This window comes from Mauremys mutica, chromosome 4, assembly GCF_020497125.1.
Source record: "Mauremys mutica isolate MM-2020 ecotype Southern chromosome 4, ASM2049712v1, whole genome shotgun sequence".
Taxonomy (NCBI): domain Eukaryota; kingdom Metazoa; phylum Chordata; order Testudines; family Geoemydidae; genus Mauremys; species Mauremys mutica.
In genome coordinates, this window is record NC_059075.1 from 24,427,321 (window position 1) to 24,444,388 (window position 17,068).

The window sequence follows — 17,068 nt, forward strand, 5'->3', positions numbered from 1 at the left end:
CCCTCGGTCTTGGAATGCATCAGGCGAGGTAATAGAGCTAAGGAGGTGTTAGTACTGTTATACAAGGCACTGGTGAGACCTCATCTGGAATACTGTGTGCAGTTCTGGTTTCCCATGTTTAAGAAGGATGAATTCAAACTGGAATAGGTACAGAGAAGGGCTACTAGGAGGATCCAAGGAATGGAAAACCTGTCTTATGAAAGGAGACTCAAAGAGCTTGGCTAATTTAGCCTAACCAAAAGAAGGCTGAGGGGAGATATGATTGCTCTCTACAAATATATCAGAGGAATAAATACCAGGGAGGGAGAGGAATTATTTAAGCTCAGTACCAATGTGAACACAAGAACAAATTAATATAAACTGGCCATCAGGAAGTTTAGGCTTGAAATTAGACAAAGGTTTCTAACCATCAGAGGAGTAAAGTTCTGGAACAGCCTTCCAAGGGGAGTAGTGGGGGCAAAAGACATATTTGGCTTCAAGACTAAGCTTGACAAGCTTACGAAGGGGATGATATAATGAGATTGGTCTTTGACTATTAGCGGTAAATATGCCCAATGGCTTGTGATGGGATATTAGATGGGGTGGAATCTGAGTTACTACAGAGAATTCTTTCCTGGGTATCTGGCTGGTGAGTCTTGCCCACATGCTCAGGATTTAGCTGATCGTCATATTTGGGGTCGGGAAGGAATTTTCCTCCAGGGCAGATTGGCAGAGACCCTGGGGGGTTTTCGCCTTCCTCTGCAGCGTGGGGCACGGGTCACTTGCTGCAAGATTCTCTGCACCCTGAAGTCTTTAAACCATGATTTGAGGACTTCAATGGCTCAGACACAGGTTTGATACAGGAGTGGGTGGGTGAGATTCTGTAGCCTGCATTGTGCAGGAGGTCAGACTAGATGATCATAATGGTCCCTTCTGACCTTAAAGTCTATGAGTCTATATACAAAGAGAGAAATTGTCTTTCTAAGCTGGCTAACCGAGGCTCAAGAGTGATGGAGAGCTCCAGTTCTTGCCATAAGAAGGAACTGAGAAGGAGGCAGCAATCACACCCCTTTTATGCCCTTGGCTCTAACCACAAGGAGGGCAGGATCGCATGTGCTGCCTAGTGGTACTGCTGTGAAAATTATCTTACTCAAATGCACTGGGCACAGATACACTTACAGTGGAATGTATACATGCACAAACCACTCGAAGGAAAATAAACAGTTGTTCTATTTCAATATAGTATACAATGCACTATTATAATCTGTCTTGTCTTACCTTTTCCCCAAACTAAGATGTTTCCACTTGAGTCTCCTGTAATTGTATCACCATTTTCAGAAAAGGTCACACACAGGACAAACTTTGGCTTCTCTTGTTTCTGTATGGTAGAGAATTAGTACATTTACAGCAACACACAGTCCATTCCTTTTAGCTGTATATATTTAATTCAATTTAGTCCTAATATTAATACTGTAATATTTTCTTTTTATTCATCTGAAAAAAAAAAGCAGGAGCTAGTATAGGCTTTCAGAAATTAAGTTCTGCAAACACTGTCAGAAAAGCTTGAGATTTCTTTGAAGAACAATGAGGAAGTTCTGTGAGGCGTAGGTGCTCCAGGTATATTTGTTCTGGAGGTAACAAATGCATCTGTAATACTTTCTCAGCTTAACGGAGGCTATCCTTAAAAATGCATTTAAAAATGAAAACAAAAAATGTCAAGGCACATATTTAAGAATTCCAACTTTAATATGTTTATAAATTTACAATTATTTGAGTAATTGTCTTCAACTTGGCTTGCTTAAGGAGACAGATTTTAAAAAGCAGAAGCCAACCGGAACATGTATAGCTCACATGCTTTATACTGCAGCATTTGAAAAAAAAATTAGCCCAAAGAAAGGGAGGGAAGCAGTGGGGAGGAGACATGGATTTTTTTTTCTGAATATGCTATGTTTTGTGCACAGGTCCAGAGAAACTCAGCTAAAGGGCATAGGAACATCCAGAAGTAGGGCATGGCAGTTACTGAGCATGCTCAGCAGCTGCTTGTGAAGCTGTATAAGATGTTTTCATTTAGGGCAAGCAGTTTTTACTCCTGGGGGAATTCTGCTCCAAAAAATTAAAAATTCTGCACACACTATTTGAAAATTCTTCAAAATTCTACATATTTTATTTGTCAAAATAACACAATATAATCATGCCAGTTTCAATTATTTTGGTAATTTATTTCAAAATATGTGTCAGCAAGTATGTCTGTAACAATACAGACCAAAAATAAAGAGTCTGGTAAAAAAAATTTGAAAAATGAATTCCTTACTAGGCATATTAATACAGAACTTTGAGTAATTCATTTAAATTATAATACAGAACAGTATTTTGTGCACCTGTCTGAAGCAGTGCAAGGTTTGGGGGAGTCAGGGGTTATGGAAGAGCTGAGGGAGAGGGAAGGAGCCTAGGAGTGAACCTGGAGGGTGTTGGTTGTGGGTGCGAGAAGGTTTTTTGGGCAGGGATTGTTAGGGAGTTGGGAAACCTCCCCCATGCAGACTCTGGCTGACCCCAGGCTCCTCCTATTCAATCAGGCACATCTGCCCGTCCCCGCACTCCTATCTCCATATGTCTCTGCAGCCCCTCTCCCCCATCCCCAGGCTCAATTCTGTCACCCCACTAGTTCCTGAGTCCATGACCCAGTCTGTCCCCCCACTAGCCATTCTGAACCCCAGTCTATGATCCCCCAGAATCCCTGTGTGCTTCGCTCTGTCCTAACCTGGCTCCATGGGCAGGGTGCTGTGATGAACTTCTACTCCTGGGAGAATTCTGCAGCACTGGGCAGAGAATTTTTTTTGCCCCACAGAAAATACATTCTGTTCCAGAAGTGATGTAGTTCTGCATTTTGCCCACCAGGGGCCGCTATGATGCCAGAACAGCCAGCTGCATTGGGCAAAAGGTGGAACAGCAGCACTTCTTGAGCAGAATGTATTTTATGCGGGAAAATACAAAATTATGTGGACAGAGGAATTCCCCCAGGAGTAAGTTTTGCAGGTCCCACGCATACTCATCATTTGAGAGCTTAGTCAATCAGAACTGGGGGGGAGGGAAGGTTATAGATATAGAAGTTAAAGACAGCCCTATGGCTGACTGGCTGTGGGCTCAGCAGGACGAAGAGAAATGTCTGCTGTGAGGGCTGGCTAACTCTTTGGATATAGGCTATAGATTTCTGTTTCACCAGCAGCTGAGTAAACCAATCAGCTATTAACTCAAGTACTGGAATGCTGCTAGCTGTAAGGATCCCCAGACTTTTGTCTGCTGACAAGGCTTTGAAGCACTCAGAAAAGAACAGAGGTGCTGCCATTTCTCTCAGACTCTGAAGAATCCAGGTGACACACACTGCATATTATGACCACTATCCAGAGATTGAAAAGTTATCTCTGAAAGAATATCAGAGGAGAATATGTATAGTAAAGTATAGAAGTGTAAATGTCATTTTAAACCCTTTCAATTAAATATATGTAACAGCAACAAAGAGAAGAAGTCTGTATAAGGATTTACTACTTAATGTAGGATTGTCAAATTATTAATTTTTTTATTAATTGTGAGATTAAAAAAAATAGCCACGATTAATCGCAGTTTTAATCACACTGTTAATAACAGAATACCAATTTAAGTTCATTATATTTTTAGATGTTCTTCTATTTTTCAAATATATTGATTTCAGTTACAACACTGAATACAAAGTGTACAGTGCTCACTTTATATTATTTTTTATTACAAATATCTGCACTGTAAAAAAGAGAACCAAAAGAAACAGTATTTTTCAATTTACCTCATACCAGTACTGTAGTGCAATCTCTTTATCATAAATGTAGAATTTTTTTTACATAACTGCGCTCAAAAACAAAAAAGTAAAACTTTAGAGCCTAAAAGTCCATTCAGTCCTACTTCTTGTTCAGCCAATCACTAAGACAAACAAGTTGCTTTACATTTACAGGAGATAATGCACCCCACTTCTTATTTACAATGTCACCTGAAAGTGAGAACAAGTGTTCAGATGGCATTGCTGACGCTGGCGTTGAAAGGTATTAATGTGCCAGATATGCTAAACATTCTTATGCCCCTTTATGCTCAGCCCTGAGATTTAACTCTGTGTAATGCTTTCTGAAAAGTCCTGAAAAGACAGAAATCTGGCCTGTGCTTCAGCAAGGAGTTAAACTGAGGTGCAGAAAAAAGGGGAATGTAATATAGTCAAATATAATAGAATTTTAGTAATCCATCCCCGTTACACACACATTATGCATGCTGACATTTCTTTATGCAGTTACTTTGATTGCACATTCAAGTCAGATAATTTAAACAAGCAATGGTTAACTAGACACCATAGTAGCCATCTGTACACATTGCAGAAACATTTTATTTGTGCTTGCAACTGTACTAACTATGCATGCAAATGGAAATGCAAAAATCAAAGTGGAGTTCAGACCTACTTTTTTAAAAGCAAGACCTTTAAGTAAAAATGATATTTACAAAATAGACTAAGAGTGGAATTTCGAGCTTTGTCTCGTTTTGAAATATGTATGTGTAGCACTTTAGATCTGAAAAGAACATATAGGAAAGAAAATTCATGTTCACATAAATTTGCAACTCAATCAAGTTGTATTTCTCAAATTACCCTTGGGGAAAAAAAACCCTACCACCTTTGGGCTCTGGCCAAACATGGAAACTTTCAACCCAAAAGGAATTTGAGAAAATTAAGAGAAAATAAAAACAAGAATGTAGAGCCTAGAATGGAAAGCAGATTTTGACCTTCACTGTAGTGATAACTACCTAGGATTGCTGCATGCTATGCTAAGATACTGTAATAATATATTACAAATGCTGTACAAAATACAATATTATAAAATAGCAGGTTTAATTACCACCTTGTTTTAATTCATTCCAACCTTAAATAAACTTTATTGCTGTGTGCATATAGCATTGCTATAAAAGAAAAGTTAGGAGAATATACTACTTTACCTCAAATAATCCTTGCTTTTTAATAAGGGAGTTCCCTTCTAACGTCCAAAAGTAAAGGTGTGATTTTCCACAGGTAACTATTATATTTGTGTCTGTAGGATGAAAATCTGTTGCAAATACCGCCTCATTAGAACACTTGAAAAGAAAGAAAGAAACAATGTATCAAAATTTAAAATACAGATAAAACAAAATGATTAATTTAAAAGTGTTTTCTTGTTAAACAAATTAGTCAACTTATGATACATAATTATGTTCCATATTTGGATTGAAATTTTTTTGCTGATTTTTTACTTTAAGTGACAACAGACTGATATAACAAGCACTTTGGATAAAATGTCTTGAAGGAAAGAACTGAAGTGAAAACATTTTCTAATGTCTAAACATTTGGAGCATGTCTTCAAAACTGTGTCCGATATTCTTAAGAGGAAGCTCTCAAATTAAAATTTGTTTACAGCATTTTTCTGTATGTCCTCTTATACATCCCTACAGTTGCTTTTTAAAATTTCTTAATAAACTCTAAATTGTGACAGCAAAGCAAAAAACAAGACCCTTTTCCTTCCCTCCCTCCCAAAAGCCCCCCACATTATTTTCAACCATAAGAAGAAATATTTCAGATATCTGTACTTTATAGTCTTTGTCCTTTATAAATGAAAGGACTCACTACTGAGAATTAAAAGGTACAGAAAGAAAGTTGATGATAAAAGTTCAGATCTACATACAAGCAAACATTTTATTGCATAAAATATCTTATTGCAACACCTTGACATCTGCCAGCCTCTCTTCCTTCTGCCAGTCCCATACAGAAAGCACATGGTCATTTGAATCATCCACCGAACAAAGGTTACTTCCTCCATTCTGAAGCAAAACATTTTAAGTCATTTATAAAATAATTCAGAAATGCGTAGGTACAAATCTAAGTGTTATTAAACACTACTGCCTAACTGAAAGTGAAAAATTTTATTCTACTTTCAATTAAAATCTTTAGATCCAAATCCTACAGACTGAAGTAAACTGTGGAGTTTTGCTTGAGTAGTACAAGATTTACCTCTCAATTTTTTTCAGAATGCTGTGTATATGAAACTTTAAATAATGTAACTATACTTTCAGCACACAAACACTTTATGCATGCATTTACTTACAGACTTAGAAAAAGCAATGCAGGTGACAGCTCGGTCAAAAAAGCCCATCCCAATGATATGCAGTGTATTCAAAGTAACAGAATCCCAAACACGTACATGGGGTGGTAATTGCTGTAAAAAATTAAAGCAGAAGCAACTGAAAAAAAATGTTGGGAAAGAGTATCAGCATTTTTTTAAATTTGAAAATACGTGAAAATCCATGTTAGTAACATTTAATATCATTATTATTGGTAACACCAATATAGTGCTCCTGCTGTATAATGACAGATGGCCTAGAAAATGACCCAGTAATATCCACACATATGCCTAGTCATTGTGATTAATTCGGCAGGACAAAGAGCATCCTCCAATCCCAGGTGCCCAGTACTAAGTGGGAGGTGTTAAGCACCTTGCAAGATCAGATCTACAATTAGCCCGTTTCATGTCCTGCTCCAAGGTCACAGAGTCTTAACTGCAGCAAACAATATACTGTTTCTAGCTGGTATCAAATGACTAATGCACAATAAACAAAAACAAGAAAATCAGTTACTGGCTGATTACTTTCAACAACAGTGGAAAGTTGGCCGTAGAAAAGGGCTTTATTATTAGTCCCCCTTTTTAAAACATTGGTCAGAACCATTTTTGTTTAGCCTAAAATCAATTCAATATATGAATAATTAAAATTATTTGCATGTCAAAAGTACACATTTAAAGTTCTCTCCTAACAATCACTTACAGTAATACAAAGATAATAGAGCACATTGCTCAATATGATGGACACTTAAATGCTTCTTAAATCCACTAGAGGGCAGTCCTTGTAAATATGTGTTGATTAAAGATATTACCTCAAAGCAACTAGGAAGAATTGCACAGAATTTATTCTACGTATACAATAGACTAATAAATGAAGGCCAAATTCTAAAATGTGTGTGTGTGTGTGTGTGTGTGTGTGTGTGTGTGTGTGTGTGTGTGTGTGTGTGTGTGTGTGTGTGTAAACCTTTTAAGTTAACTGACGTTTTAATGCTGTATCAGGCCCAATTATTACTCTTGATCTCTTATTGATCATTAATTAATAAAACTACCCCTTAAAGAAAACTCAGCTTCTTTCAAATAACAGTGTAGATTATTTTTAAAAACAAGACAAACACAGCTATCAAAACTTTGGATCTCATGGTCACATATTTCCTCTGGAGCCCACCTCCAAATCTCCTCGTGATCTCTGTAAGGAATGGAGATGGAGAGTCAGAGACAGACAGATGGCATCAGAAAATGGAACTAGCTGATGGAACTTGACAATTCCATTGGCTACCTTGGCATCATTCAATTAGCTTCTGTCAAATTAAGAGTATAATGCTTTGCATTTTTAATTTTTAAAATTCAAGGGTGATTTAACTACTGCACAGAGGTAATATACCACTGACTACAATACAATAATATGTCTTGTGAAATATGAGCATGTTACTGTAAACAAAGGTTTGCTCACTTTTCCATCCTTAGAGGTACCTGCAACCTGACCCGTTGCTATGGTGATCCGGTCAGGATGGACAGCTAGGCTGGAAAAGAAAAAGTTGTCAACCTTCATATTTAAAGCATTGAGGAAATATTGTAACATCCAAATGCCAAATTCCATGCAGACTAAAACAAGAGTCTACAGAGTTAGTCTTATTACTTCAGTTACATAAATGCATAATAGGAATGTAACATCTAAAAAATGTATCCCCAAAATAGAGACAAAACTACTTTCATGACCTTTTATTCCCAAACTCTTCCATCACTACAACTCAGACTCTAGAACCAGTTAGTGATTCGTTTGTGCCCTTCCAGTATCTTAACATACAGTACAGTAGTACAGTCCTACTTGGTTCTTTTTATCAACTTTAGGCTTTGATTAGCCTTCACCTTGCTCTGGAAAAATACTATTGTTATCCACTTCAAAATTCTACAAGGGTTCAAATTTTCAGAAACAGAATTCCAGAACCAAGAAATTAAACCATTTGACCCCTAGAATTAGCTGTTCAGATAAACAAAATGTACTCAGCAATTACCACTGTACCCAAGAGAAGAGAAATAATCAATGTATTGTTTAAGACGAGAGCAAGCAATACTGCAAATATGTTAATTCTTCTTTCACTGCAGCTGCTTCTCACTTAGTCCTGGAGGCAGAGTGCCAAGCAAAATGAACTTTGACAGCTAGGGGATAAGGAATTCACTCTACTTTCAATACAGAATATTATCCACTCTCTAAAACCCTGAATGCTTTGAAAAATTCAAAGGAGTAGGAGAGTTTGAAAAAGACAGATGAGATGGAACAGTTAATCAAAATCCAAGTTAAAATCTCACTGTAAAACCACTAAGCTATGCGATGAATTCATTTCGTGGAGCATGTTCACGTCCCTATATAGTTAAGGTTGCAACCAGATTCCATTATCAGTACCATTTTTAACCTCTTATAGAGGCAAACAGGTGTTTCATAATGCTTAACCTAGAGAAATGTAGATAAAGGAAGCTAGAAATACTTTTCAGCATGACTGTGTAAATGCTAAGAGGAGCCTTAAGAATTAATAAAGGTCATGACCAAAATATCTTAACAACAAAGACATAAGGGAGGGGAATATAGACAAACAGACCATAGAACCTGAAGGTAAGCACGTCTAACAACAAAGTCAAACATCTATATTTTCCGCCTTCTCTAAGTATGTAAAGAGTATGCCGGCGTGTGCATCCCGAGGGTGCGGATGGCAATGCGACCGTCCTTCAGGGTCTGAATCCGGGTATCAGTTTTCTCAGAGAAGAGACCCTGGGTGTCAAAAGGCAGGTCCTGTAACGTATACTGCACCTCCGGTGGCAGGGTGGAGGACTGCAGCCAGGAGATGCGCCGCATCGTCATGCCGGAGGCTAAGGTCCGAGCTCCCGAGTCCGCAGCATCAAGGGCGGCCGTGATGGAGGACCTGGACGATTTCTTCCCCTCGTCCAACATCGCCGAGAACTCCTGGCGGGAGGCTGTTGGCAGGAGCTCTGTAAACTTCGCCAGGGACGCCATGATGTCATAGACGTACCTGGCGAGGAGGACCATCTGGTTGCCGATGCGCATTTGCAGGCCGCCAGCCGAGTAGACCTTGCGGCCTAACAGGTCCATTCGCCGCGCGTCCTTCGACTTAGGCGCAGGGGCGGGCTGACCATGCCTCTCCCTGTCGTTGACCGACTATACGACCAACGAGTCCGGGGTTGGGTGAGTATAGAGATACTCGTATCCCGTGGGGGGGACTGAATATTTGCGCTCGACCCCACGAGCCGTAGGAGGGATGGACGCCGGCGTCTGCCAGAGTGTGGTGGTGTTCTTTTGTATTGTCCGTACGAACGGTAATGCCACTCGCACTGGAGCCTCCGCTCCGACGACATTTGTGATAGGGTCCTCGTCCTCCTGAACCTCCACCACGGGAAGAGACATGGCCGTCGCCACGCGGCGAAGCAGGTCTTGGTGAGCCTTCAGGTCTATTGGCGGAGGCTCCTTGGTAGAAGCTCCGGCCACCGCCTCGTCCGGTGAGGACGACGAGGACAAGCCCTGGATGACGACCTCCGTCGAAGGCCCTGCGGACTGTTCGTCGGCTGGGTCGGGCTGCATGGTCCTCTCGCGGTCAGGCCCGCGTGATGGTGCAGGGGGCGGTCGGCTAACAGTCGCCTCTGGTACCCTGCGCTCAGAGGCAGGGGCTCTTGGGGGCAACGGCACCTCCTGAGACTCATACTGGGCCCATGGCACCCAGAATCCCCACTGCTGTGCCCCCTGAGGTTGACCGTGTGGGGTAGGCGGTAGGTGTCCATTGCTGTCCGCCGCGGAGGCGACCGACGCAGGGCGGGATGGCCATGGCAGTGCCGAGGCGCTGATGGATTGCGCCATCGACTGAGGCAGTCCGGCCCCGGACGGTGCCGAGGATCGGTGCCGGTCTGCACGGTACCGGGATGGTGACCGAGACCAACGTCTGCCACGGTGCCGGGAGCTCGACCGGTGCCGGGAGCTCGACCGGGATCCGGACCTGCGGTGCCGGGAGCGGCTGCGCGAGTCGCGGTGCCGGGAACGGTGCCGGGACGGAGACCTCCGTCGGTGCCGACGCGACGGCGATCGGGACCTGGTGCGACGCCGGGAGTGCGACCGGTACCGCGATGATGAACGGTACCGGGACTGCGACCGACGTCGAGACGGCGACCGGTACCACGATGGCGAGCGGTGCCGAGATCGCGAGCGACGGGACGGTGACCTGCGGTGGGACCGGGAACGTGACCGGGACCGGGAGCGTCGTCCGTGCCGTCTGTCCGGAGTGGGCGGCCGGATCATCATGGCCGGCTTTCCTCCCGACATGACAGCCCGCACCGGCGGTGCCGGGGGCCGGAGGCTCGGTGCCTCTATGAGCTGTATAAGCTCGCGCGCCGAGGAGAATGTCTCCGGCGTAGATGGCAGCCAGGGCTCGACCATGGTCGGTGCCGGGGAGCGTGGCGGTGCCGGACTTGACGGCCCTTGCGGCGCCGGAGTCAACGGCCCGGTGCACGTCTTGTGCCGGCCACTGCAGGGGCCGCAGGTGGCGCAATCGTCTTCGCTGAGTCCTCAGCGCGGGACTTAGCAATCGCCTTCGCCAGCTTGCGCTTCTTAGAAGGCGAGAGCGAGCGGTGCCGGGTCTTCGGAGCCGCTGGCTGAGGCTGCGTAGCCGCGGTGCCAGAGCGGCTCGGGGCCGCCGGTGCGCTCTGCACTGATGAAGTTCTCGGTGCCGGCGCGGACGGTGCCGGGGGCTGGAGCGACGCCTCCATTAGGAGCTGTTTCAATCTAATGTCCCGCTCCTTACGAGTTCGCGGCTTAAAGGCGGAACAGATAGAACACTTATCTGGTCGGTGACCTTCTCCCAGGCAACGGAGGCAGGCGTCGTGCGGGTCCCCGATTGGCATAGGCCTCTGGCAAGATGCGCAGGGCTTAAAGCCCGGTGCCTTGGGCATGAGCCCGCACCGGGGGAGGAAAGAGAGGGGATACCCCCCTTAACCTTATCCTAAACCTAACTAACTAACTATCAAAAACTATCTACACTACGAACTAAACGAACTATATACAGAGAACAGTAGCGAGAGCTAGGGTGGTGGAGGACAGAGAGCACTCCACAGTTCCAACTGGCCATCACGGGCGGTAAGAAGGAACTGAGGAGTGGATGGGCCGGCTGGGGTATATAACAGGCGCCATAGCGGCGCCACTCCAGGGGGCGCCAGCCGGCCCGCCGGAGTTGCTAGGGTAAAAAAGTTCCGAAGAGCCGTGCACGCACGGCGCGCACACCTGACTGGAATGCATAGGAGCAATCACTCGAAGAAGAATGCAGAGTTATCAGATGAGCCAAGACTACAGGCAGTCTCTTAGGTAACAAACATCTAACACATGAAGATTTAGAGGTTAAATTACTAGAATTCTCTTTTCGGAGAGGAAAGAACATAAATTAATTTTTTTTTAAAGGCAACATTAGCATTTCCCAGAACCCCATTTCTATAAGGAATAAGAATGTTTTGGAGACTTACCACTTCACATCATCATTGTGACCAGTGTAATGTCTCTGAAGTTGTTCTTCAACATTGTATAACACAACTACTGATGCAATGAAATACACAGTTTCGCCCGTTGGAAGTAGGTATAGGTTACTGCGACAGTCCCGACCCCTATACCCATAGCTAGCAGGCTTGTTAAGAAATAACATTACTTCTTATGAATTAAGAGACTGACACATGGAAAATAACATATTGTAGCCCCTTCTGTACAGTGAAAATATACCAGATCCCTGAAAACTTGCAGTGCGGGCAATATACTTTCATGGCAATTCCTGGTGTCTTTGCTAGCCTTTGACATTTGTGCAAACTACCAGCTTTGTTTCAAGTGCACTTATTATTTAAATAGATTGGTTATATGAAAGAATCATTTGCGCTGGAAGAGAACTCTAGTAGGTCATCCAGTACCACTCTCTGCATCATATCAGGATTGATTGCCTTATCCTTTGTTCAGGGTGATTGATTCATTATCCTCGTCATTTACAGTTTCATATCCATCTGGATGGAAAAGGGCTGCATCATACATTTCAATTAACTGGTACAGTATTGAAAAGGCAGTGGGCCAGATCCTGATGCCAGTCACATCAGTGATAAACCAAATTAAGTCCAGTGAAATAACTGGAGTTAATACAGGTTTAAACCTGTGTAAATGAGATCACAATTTGGCCAAATTAAGTTGTCTTACTCAAGTATGTAATAAACAGGCATCAGGGGCTAAATGGGAGGATATTCCCAGTTGGTCCAGTATGGAAGAAAGGGGTTGTGTTATGGAAAAGGTTGACAACCACTGACAAACAACATTAATAAAACACAATGCTTTATTTTTCCCCAGGCCTTTTAGTATATACAATTAGATTGCAAGCTTTTTGAGGCAGAGATAATGTTTATAAAGTACAGTATAAATCTACTGTGGTTTAGAAGTGATTTTTAATAATAAAAATAATATAGAAATGAATACATATTTTGTCCTCTATTCATTATGGGCAAGGATGGTTTGACTCTGCTGTTCAACCATGCATTGATATGATGCAGGAAGTAAGGCCAAAATTTTCAAACTTGGGTGCCTAAAATTAGGCAATTAAATAAAAGTTTCCTGACTTTTCAAAGGTGCTGAACTCTTGCACCTCCCACTGACTTCAACAGGACTAGTGAGTGATTGCTCAGCATTTCTGAAAATACAGCCAGTTGTATTTGGGCACCTAAATATGTATTCAGGAACCCAATTTTAGGCTACCAGATTTGAAAGTTTCAAACAACACGCCATTAAGTTTTTTGAGATACCCTAACTGTAAAGTAATAAAGAAGCGTGCGTGAATGAAAATAGCAAGTGTCTCTCTTACAGGTGACTTATTGGTAATGAAGAGGAAAACTAAAAGCTTCCTATTTTTAAGAAAACTTTATCATTGGATTACAGGACACCACTTTATTGGCTTAATCTTCCTATTTGTCTGTATAAAGTCTGATCCTGTTCCCATTGAAGTCAATATCAAAACTTCCTTAGACTTCAACACAGTGCTGTAACAAGGGCGAGGCGAGTGAGGCGCTTGCCTCAGGCGCGCAGAGCGGAGAGGCGCAGCTCTACCGCAATCGGCGGCGCTTTGGTGGCAGCTCTACCGCCACCGCTTTTCCGATGGTAATTCGGCGGCAGGTCCCTGAGTCTGTCTGGTAGCTTCATTCATTCTTCAGCGGCAATTCGGCAGCAGGTCCTTCCCTCCGACAGGGACTCAGGGACCCACTGCCGAATTGCCGCCGAAGAGCTTGGAGCTGGCCCTTGCCTCGGGCGCAAAAATTCCTTGTTACGGCTCTGCTTCAGCACATTGCAGAATCAAGCCCATAGAGGTTAGAAGTCAGAGTGTATGAAAGTCAAGAAGTCAAGTATTATGGCATATAACTTTATTTATATGGAGGAAATCCTTAAGTAAATAACTATTATATATAAAATATTTATCTAGTTGGGAAAAATACCTTTTTTCCTCCCACTTCCCATTCCCTTTTCTTTGGAGCAGCATTGCAGCCAATTTTCCATACCTCTCCATGTTGTCATTTACCATCTACTCAACTCCTCCCCATCAGCCTTCTTCTCTGATTCCAACTCCTGGCTTTCTCTTTTCTTCTCCTCACAATTTCCCACCCCCATCCTCTGTGACTTCAACTGCTATGTTGATGACCCATCCAACCCCTTAGCTGTGTTCTACCTCACCCATCCCCCTTCATTTGATCTGCACCATGGCTCAAATCTCATTAAAAAGGAGCACTGCTCTCGCTCTCTGTTGCTGAATTCCCCCTCTCTGACCATTACCTGGTCTTTTTTAGCATCACCCATTAGCCCCCTCCCTCATGCCCTGTCACTTGGCATTTATATAACTTCCAATCCATCAGCATTAGTAACTTCTCGTCTGCTCTCAGCCTTCTCTTCACTTTTTCATTTATATGATTGTTAATTCTCTCCATGTTTCACTCTCCTCCATGCTTGACTCTTTTGCCCAACTCTTTGATCATAAGGTCCATCCTGCCAACCCCTAGTCCTGGCTCACCCCCAACATCTGCTTCCTCTGCTCCTGTTCTCACGCTGCAGAAATCTCAGGAACAAGCTGACTTCTTCCCCTACAAATTTGTTTTCTCTTCTTTCAGTTCTGCCATCTACCTAGTTAAACAACTCTTTGCTAGCTTAATTGAGTCTCAGGTCCTCAATTCCAGCTGCCTTTTTGACACCTTTGAGTCACTCCTCAAACCCTCCTCCTGCCTCTATTTCTCTCTTCACACTGCTCACTGATTTCTTCCAAGAGAAAACTGAATAAAATACAAAGTGACCTTCTCCCCTCCCCTCCTACAACTCTCTCCCATCACAATTGCAGGTGCTTCCTCATCTGCTCTCCTCCTCTAACCCAGCTACTTGCCTCAGTGAAATCATCCTATCAGCTGAGCTCCCTTATGCCCATTCTCATCCCTCCCCATCTCTTCTCCTTAACCTCTCATTCTCCGCTGGTTCACAATACACGCATGCTTTAGTCTCTCCAATCTTAAAAAAAACAACACCCCTGCTTCTTCTACTACTGCCACTCCTCCCAGTTATCTCTAAGATAAGAATGAGCTGTTCTCAGTCATTGTCTGGGGGTCCTCTCCTCCAGTTCCATCCTAAACCCTCTCTTGTCTGGCTTCCGCCCTTTGCATTCCACTGAATCAGCTCTTGCCAAAGTCTCTCATGACCTTTTCCTAGCCTAAGGTCAGAACTAGTACTCCATCCTCATCCTGTTTGACCTGTCAGTTGCCTTTGACACAGTCGACCATCTTCTTCTTTGTGAAATCTTGTCCTCCCCTTGGCTTCTGTAACTATATCCTTTCCTGATTTTCCTCCTCCTCTTTAATCCCTCCTTCAGCATGTCCTCCAGACTATCCACCTTATTCTCCCTCCAGTTTTGTGTAGGGCTCCATAGGACTATATCTTTGGTTCGCTTCTGTTCTCCCTCTCTGGATAATCTCACCTACAACCTGCAAAAACAAATTCAACTCCCATCTCTATGATGACAGCTCACAGATCTACCTCTTTACTCCAGACCTGTTTCCTTCTGTCTCTCTGATATCTTCTTACTGATGTCTAGCTGTCAGCTCAAGTTCAACCAGGCTAAAACATTCTATGTTCCATTCTATGCATCCGAAGAAGTGAGCTGTAGCTCACGAAAGCTCATGCTAAAATAAATTTGTTAGTCTCTAAGGTGCCACAAGTACTCCTGTTCTTTTTGCAGGCTAAAACAGTGCTCTTAGTCAAACCCTCCTATCTCCATCACCATTCTGCCTGTCATTCAGGCTCATAATCTGGGTGTCATCTTTGACTCAGATCTGTCTCTAGGTCCTTGCATCCAGGCTATGTCTAAAGCTTGTCAATTCTTTCTGAATAATATCTCTAAGATACAGCTTTTCCTAACTACCCACAAGGAAATTATTCTCGTCCAGGTTCTCATCATCTTGTATCTAGATTACTGCAACATCCTTCTCTCTGGCCTTGACAAATGCAATTTTGCCTTGATCGTATCCAGTCATGATGCTGATGCAAGGATCTCCTAGCCCATTGCTTGACCATATCACCCCTCTCTTCACATCTCTCCACTGGCTCCCGCTTCTTTATTGCATCGAACATATGTAAGAAGGGTCAGAATGAGCTCTCCCCTTACATCTAGTGATAAACTGGGGGGGAAAGAGCTCAGGAGCAGACTGTTTGCATAGATATATGTTTTCTGCCTAGGGTATCAGCAGTCAGACCTTCATTGACAAAGTGATCAGTTTTGGCTATTTGGGGTTAAAATTCACTTTAGTACTGAATGCAGGGAAAATGAAATGTTGTTCTCCTCATTGTATGAATAAAGGGCAGAGGGGCTGTAATTAACTCACCCTAATTTAAGGGGGTCACCCTAAGGTTAACCTCACTCACTAAGTGTACGGTTGTGATGCCATATCCAAGTAAGAGTCAGAGGCGGTAGGGACAGATGTTCCTACCTGGTAGTGTGGACCTCTTTAAAGCATCCCAGAAGCCATTTGACCCTCCCTCCTCAAGTGTTTGAAAAGACAGAGCTGACTAGACTGATTTGAACTGGAACTAAGCTCACTAATAAGCTGATCTAAGGAAGCGGAACTTTATACCTGGTATAGAGACAGCATTGAGGTGAAAAGACAATGCAGAAGGGATAGCAGCAGAAAGGTTCCTCACTATCCAGTGAATTCACTACAGAGCTGAAATCACTGAGAAAAGGACTTAGGCTATGGCTACATTAGCACTTCAAAGCGCTGCCGCGGCAGCGCTCCCGCAGCAGCGCTTTGAAGCGCTAAGTGTAGTCAAAGCACCAGCGCTGGGAGAGAGCTCTCCCAGCGCTGTCCGTACTCCACCTCCCTGTGGGGAATAACGTACAGCGCTGGGAGCCGCACTCCCAGCGCTGGGGCTTTGACTACACTGGTGCTTTGTAGCGCCGCAATTTGCAGCGCTGGAGAGGGTGTTTTTTCACACCCTGCTGCAGCGCTGCAAATTTGCAAGTGTAGCCATACCCTAAGTGGTGGAACCTCAGAACACAGCATTGCAGGTACAGAAAGCAGTGATGATGGCAGCTGTCAGCAGCAACAGTTACATGCAGAGACATTGACAGAGACAAACAGCAGCAGAGACTGCAGACACACAGATGGGCAGAGATGAAGGCATCACTCAACCACCCTCTCCCCTCAGGGCGGGAGGTGAACTCCCCCAAACACATCCCTGGGCTCTGGGGACATTGCTGACCTTGGACAACAAACTGAGTGGAGTGCAGCAGAGGAAAAATTTTAAAAAGACATTCATCCTTTGGACTTTCATACTGCAAGGTGGGAAACTGAGAAAAAGGACACTGCCCAAGATACCGTGGGGCAGGTGTTTTACTCAT

The 17,068-nt window shown here is 43.5% G+C and overlaps 1 protein-coding gene across 4 annotated transcripts in view; it reads right to left on the reverse strand.

The window, feature by feature from the left end:
* The window catches only part of EML1 (EMAP like 1), a 134,337-nt gene that overhangs the window by 29,115 nt on the left and 88,154 nt on the right, over window positions 1–17,068 (reverse strand). For all 4 annotated transcript variants that reach the window (XM_045015259.1, XM_045015262.1, XM_045015261.1 and 1 more), the window contains 6 exons: window positions 11,643–11,792; window positions 7,582–7,651; window positions 6,120–6,230; window positions 5,740–5,835; window positions 4,981–5,115; window positions 1,258–1,357 (listed from right to left, as the gene is read on the reverse strand). In XM_045015259.1, the coding sequence (XP_044871194.1) occupies window positions 1,258–1,357; window positions 4,981–5,115; window positions 5,740–5,835; window positions 6,120–6,230; window positions 7,582–7,651; window positions 11,643–11,792 (662 nt within the window). The remainder of the gene's footprint in view (window positions 1–1,257; window positions 1,358–4,980; window positions 5,116–5,739; window positions 5,836–6,119; window positions 6,231–7,581; window positions 7,652–11,642; window positions 11,793–17,068) is intronic.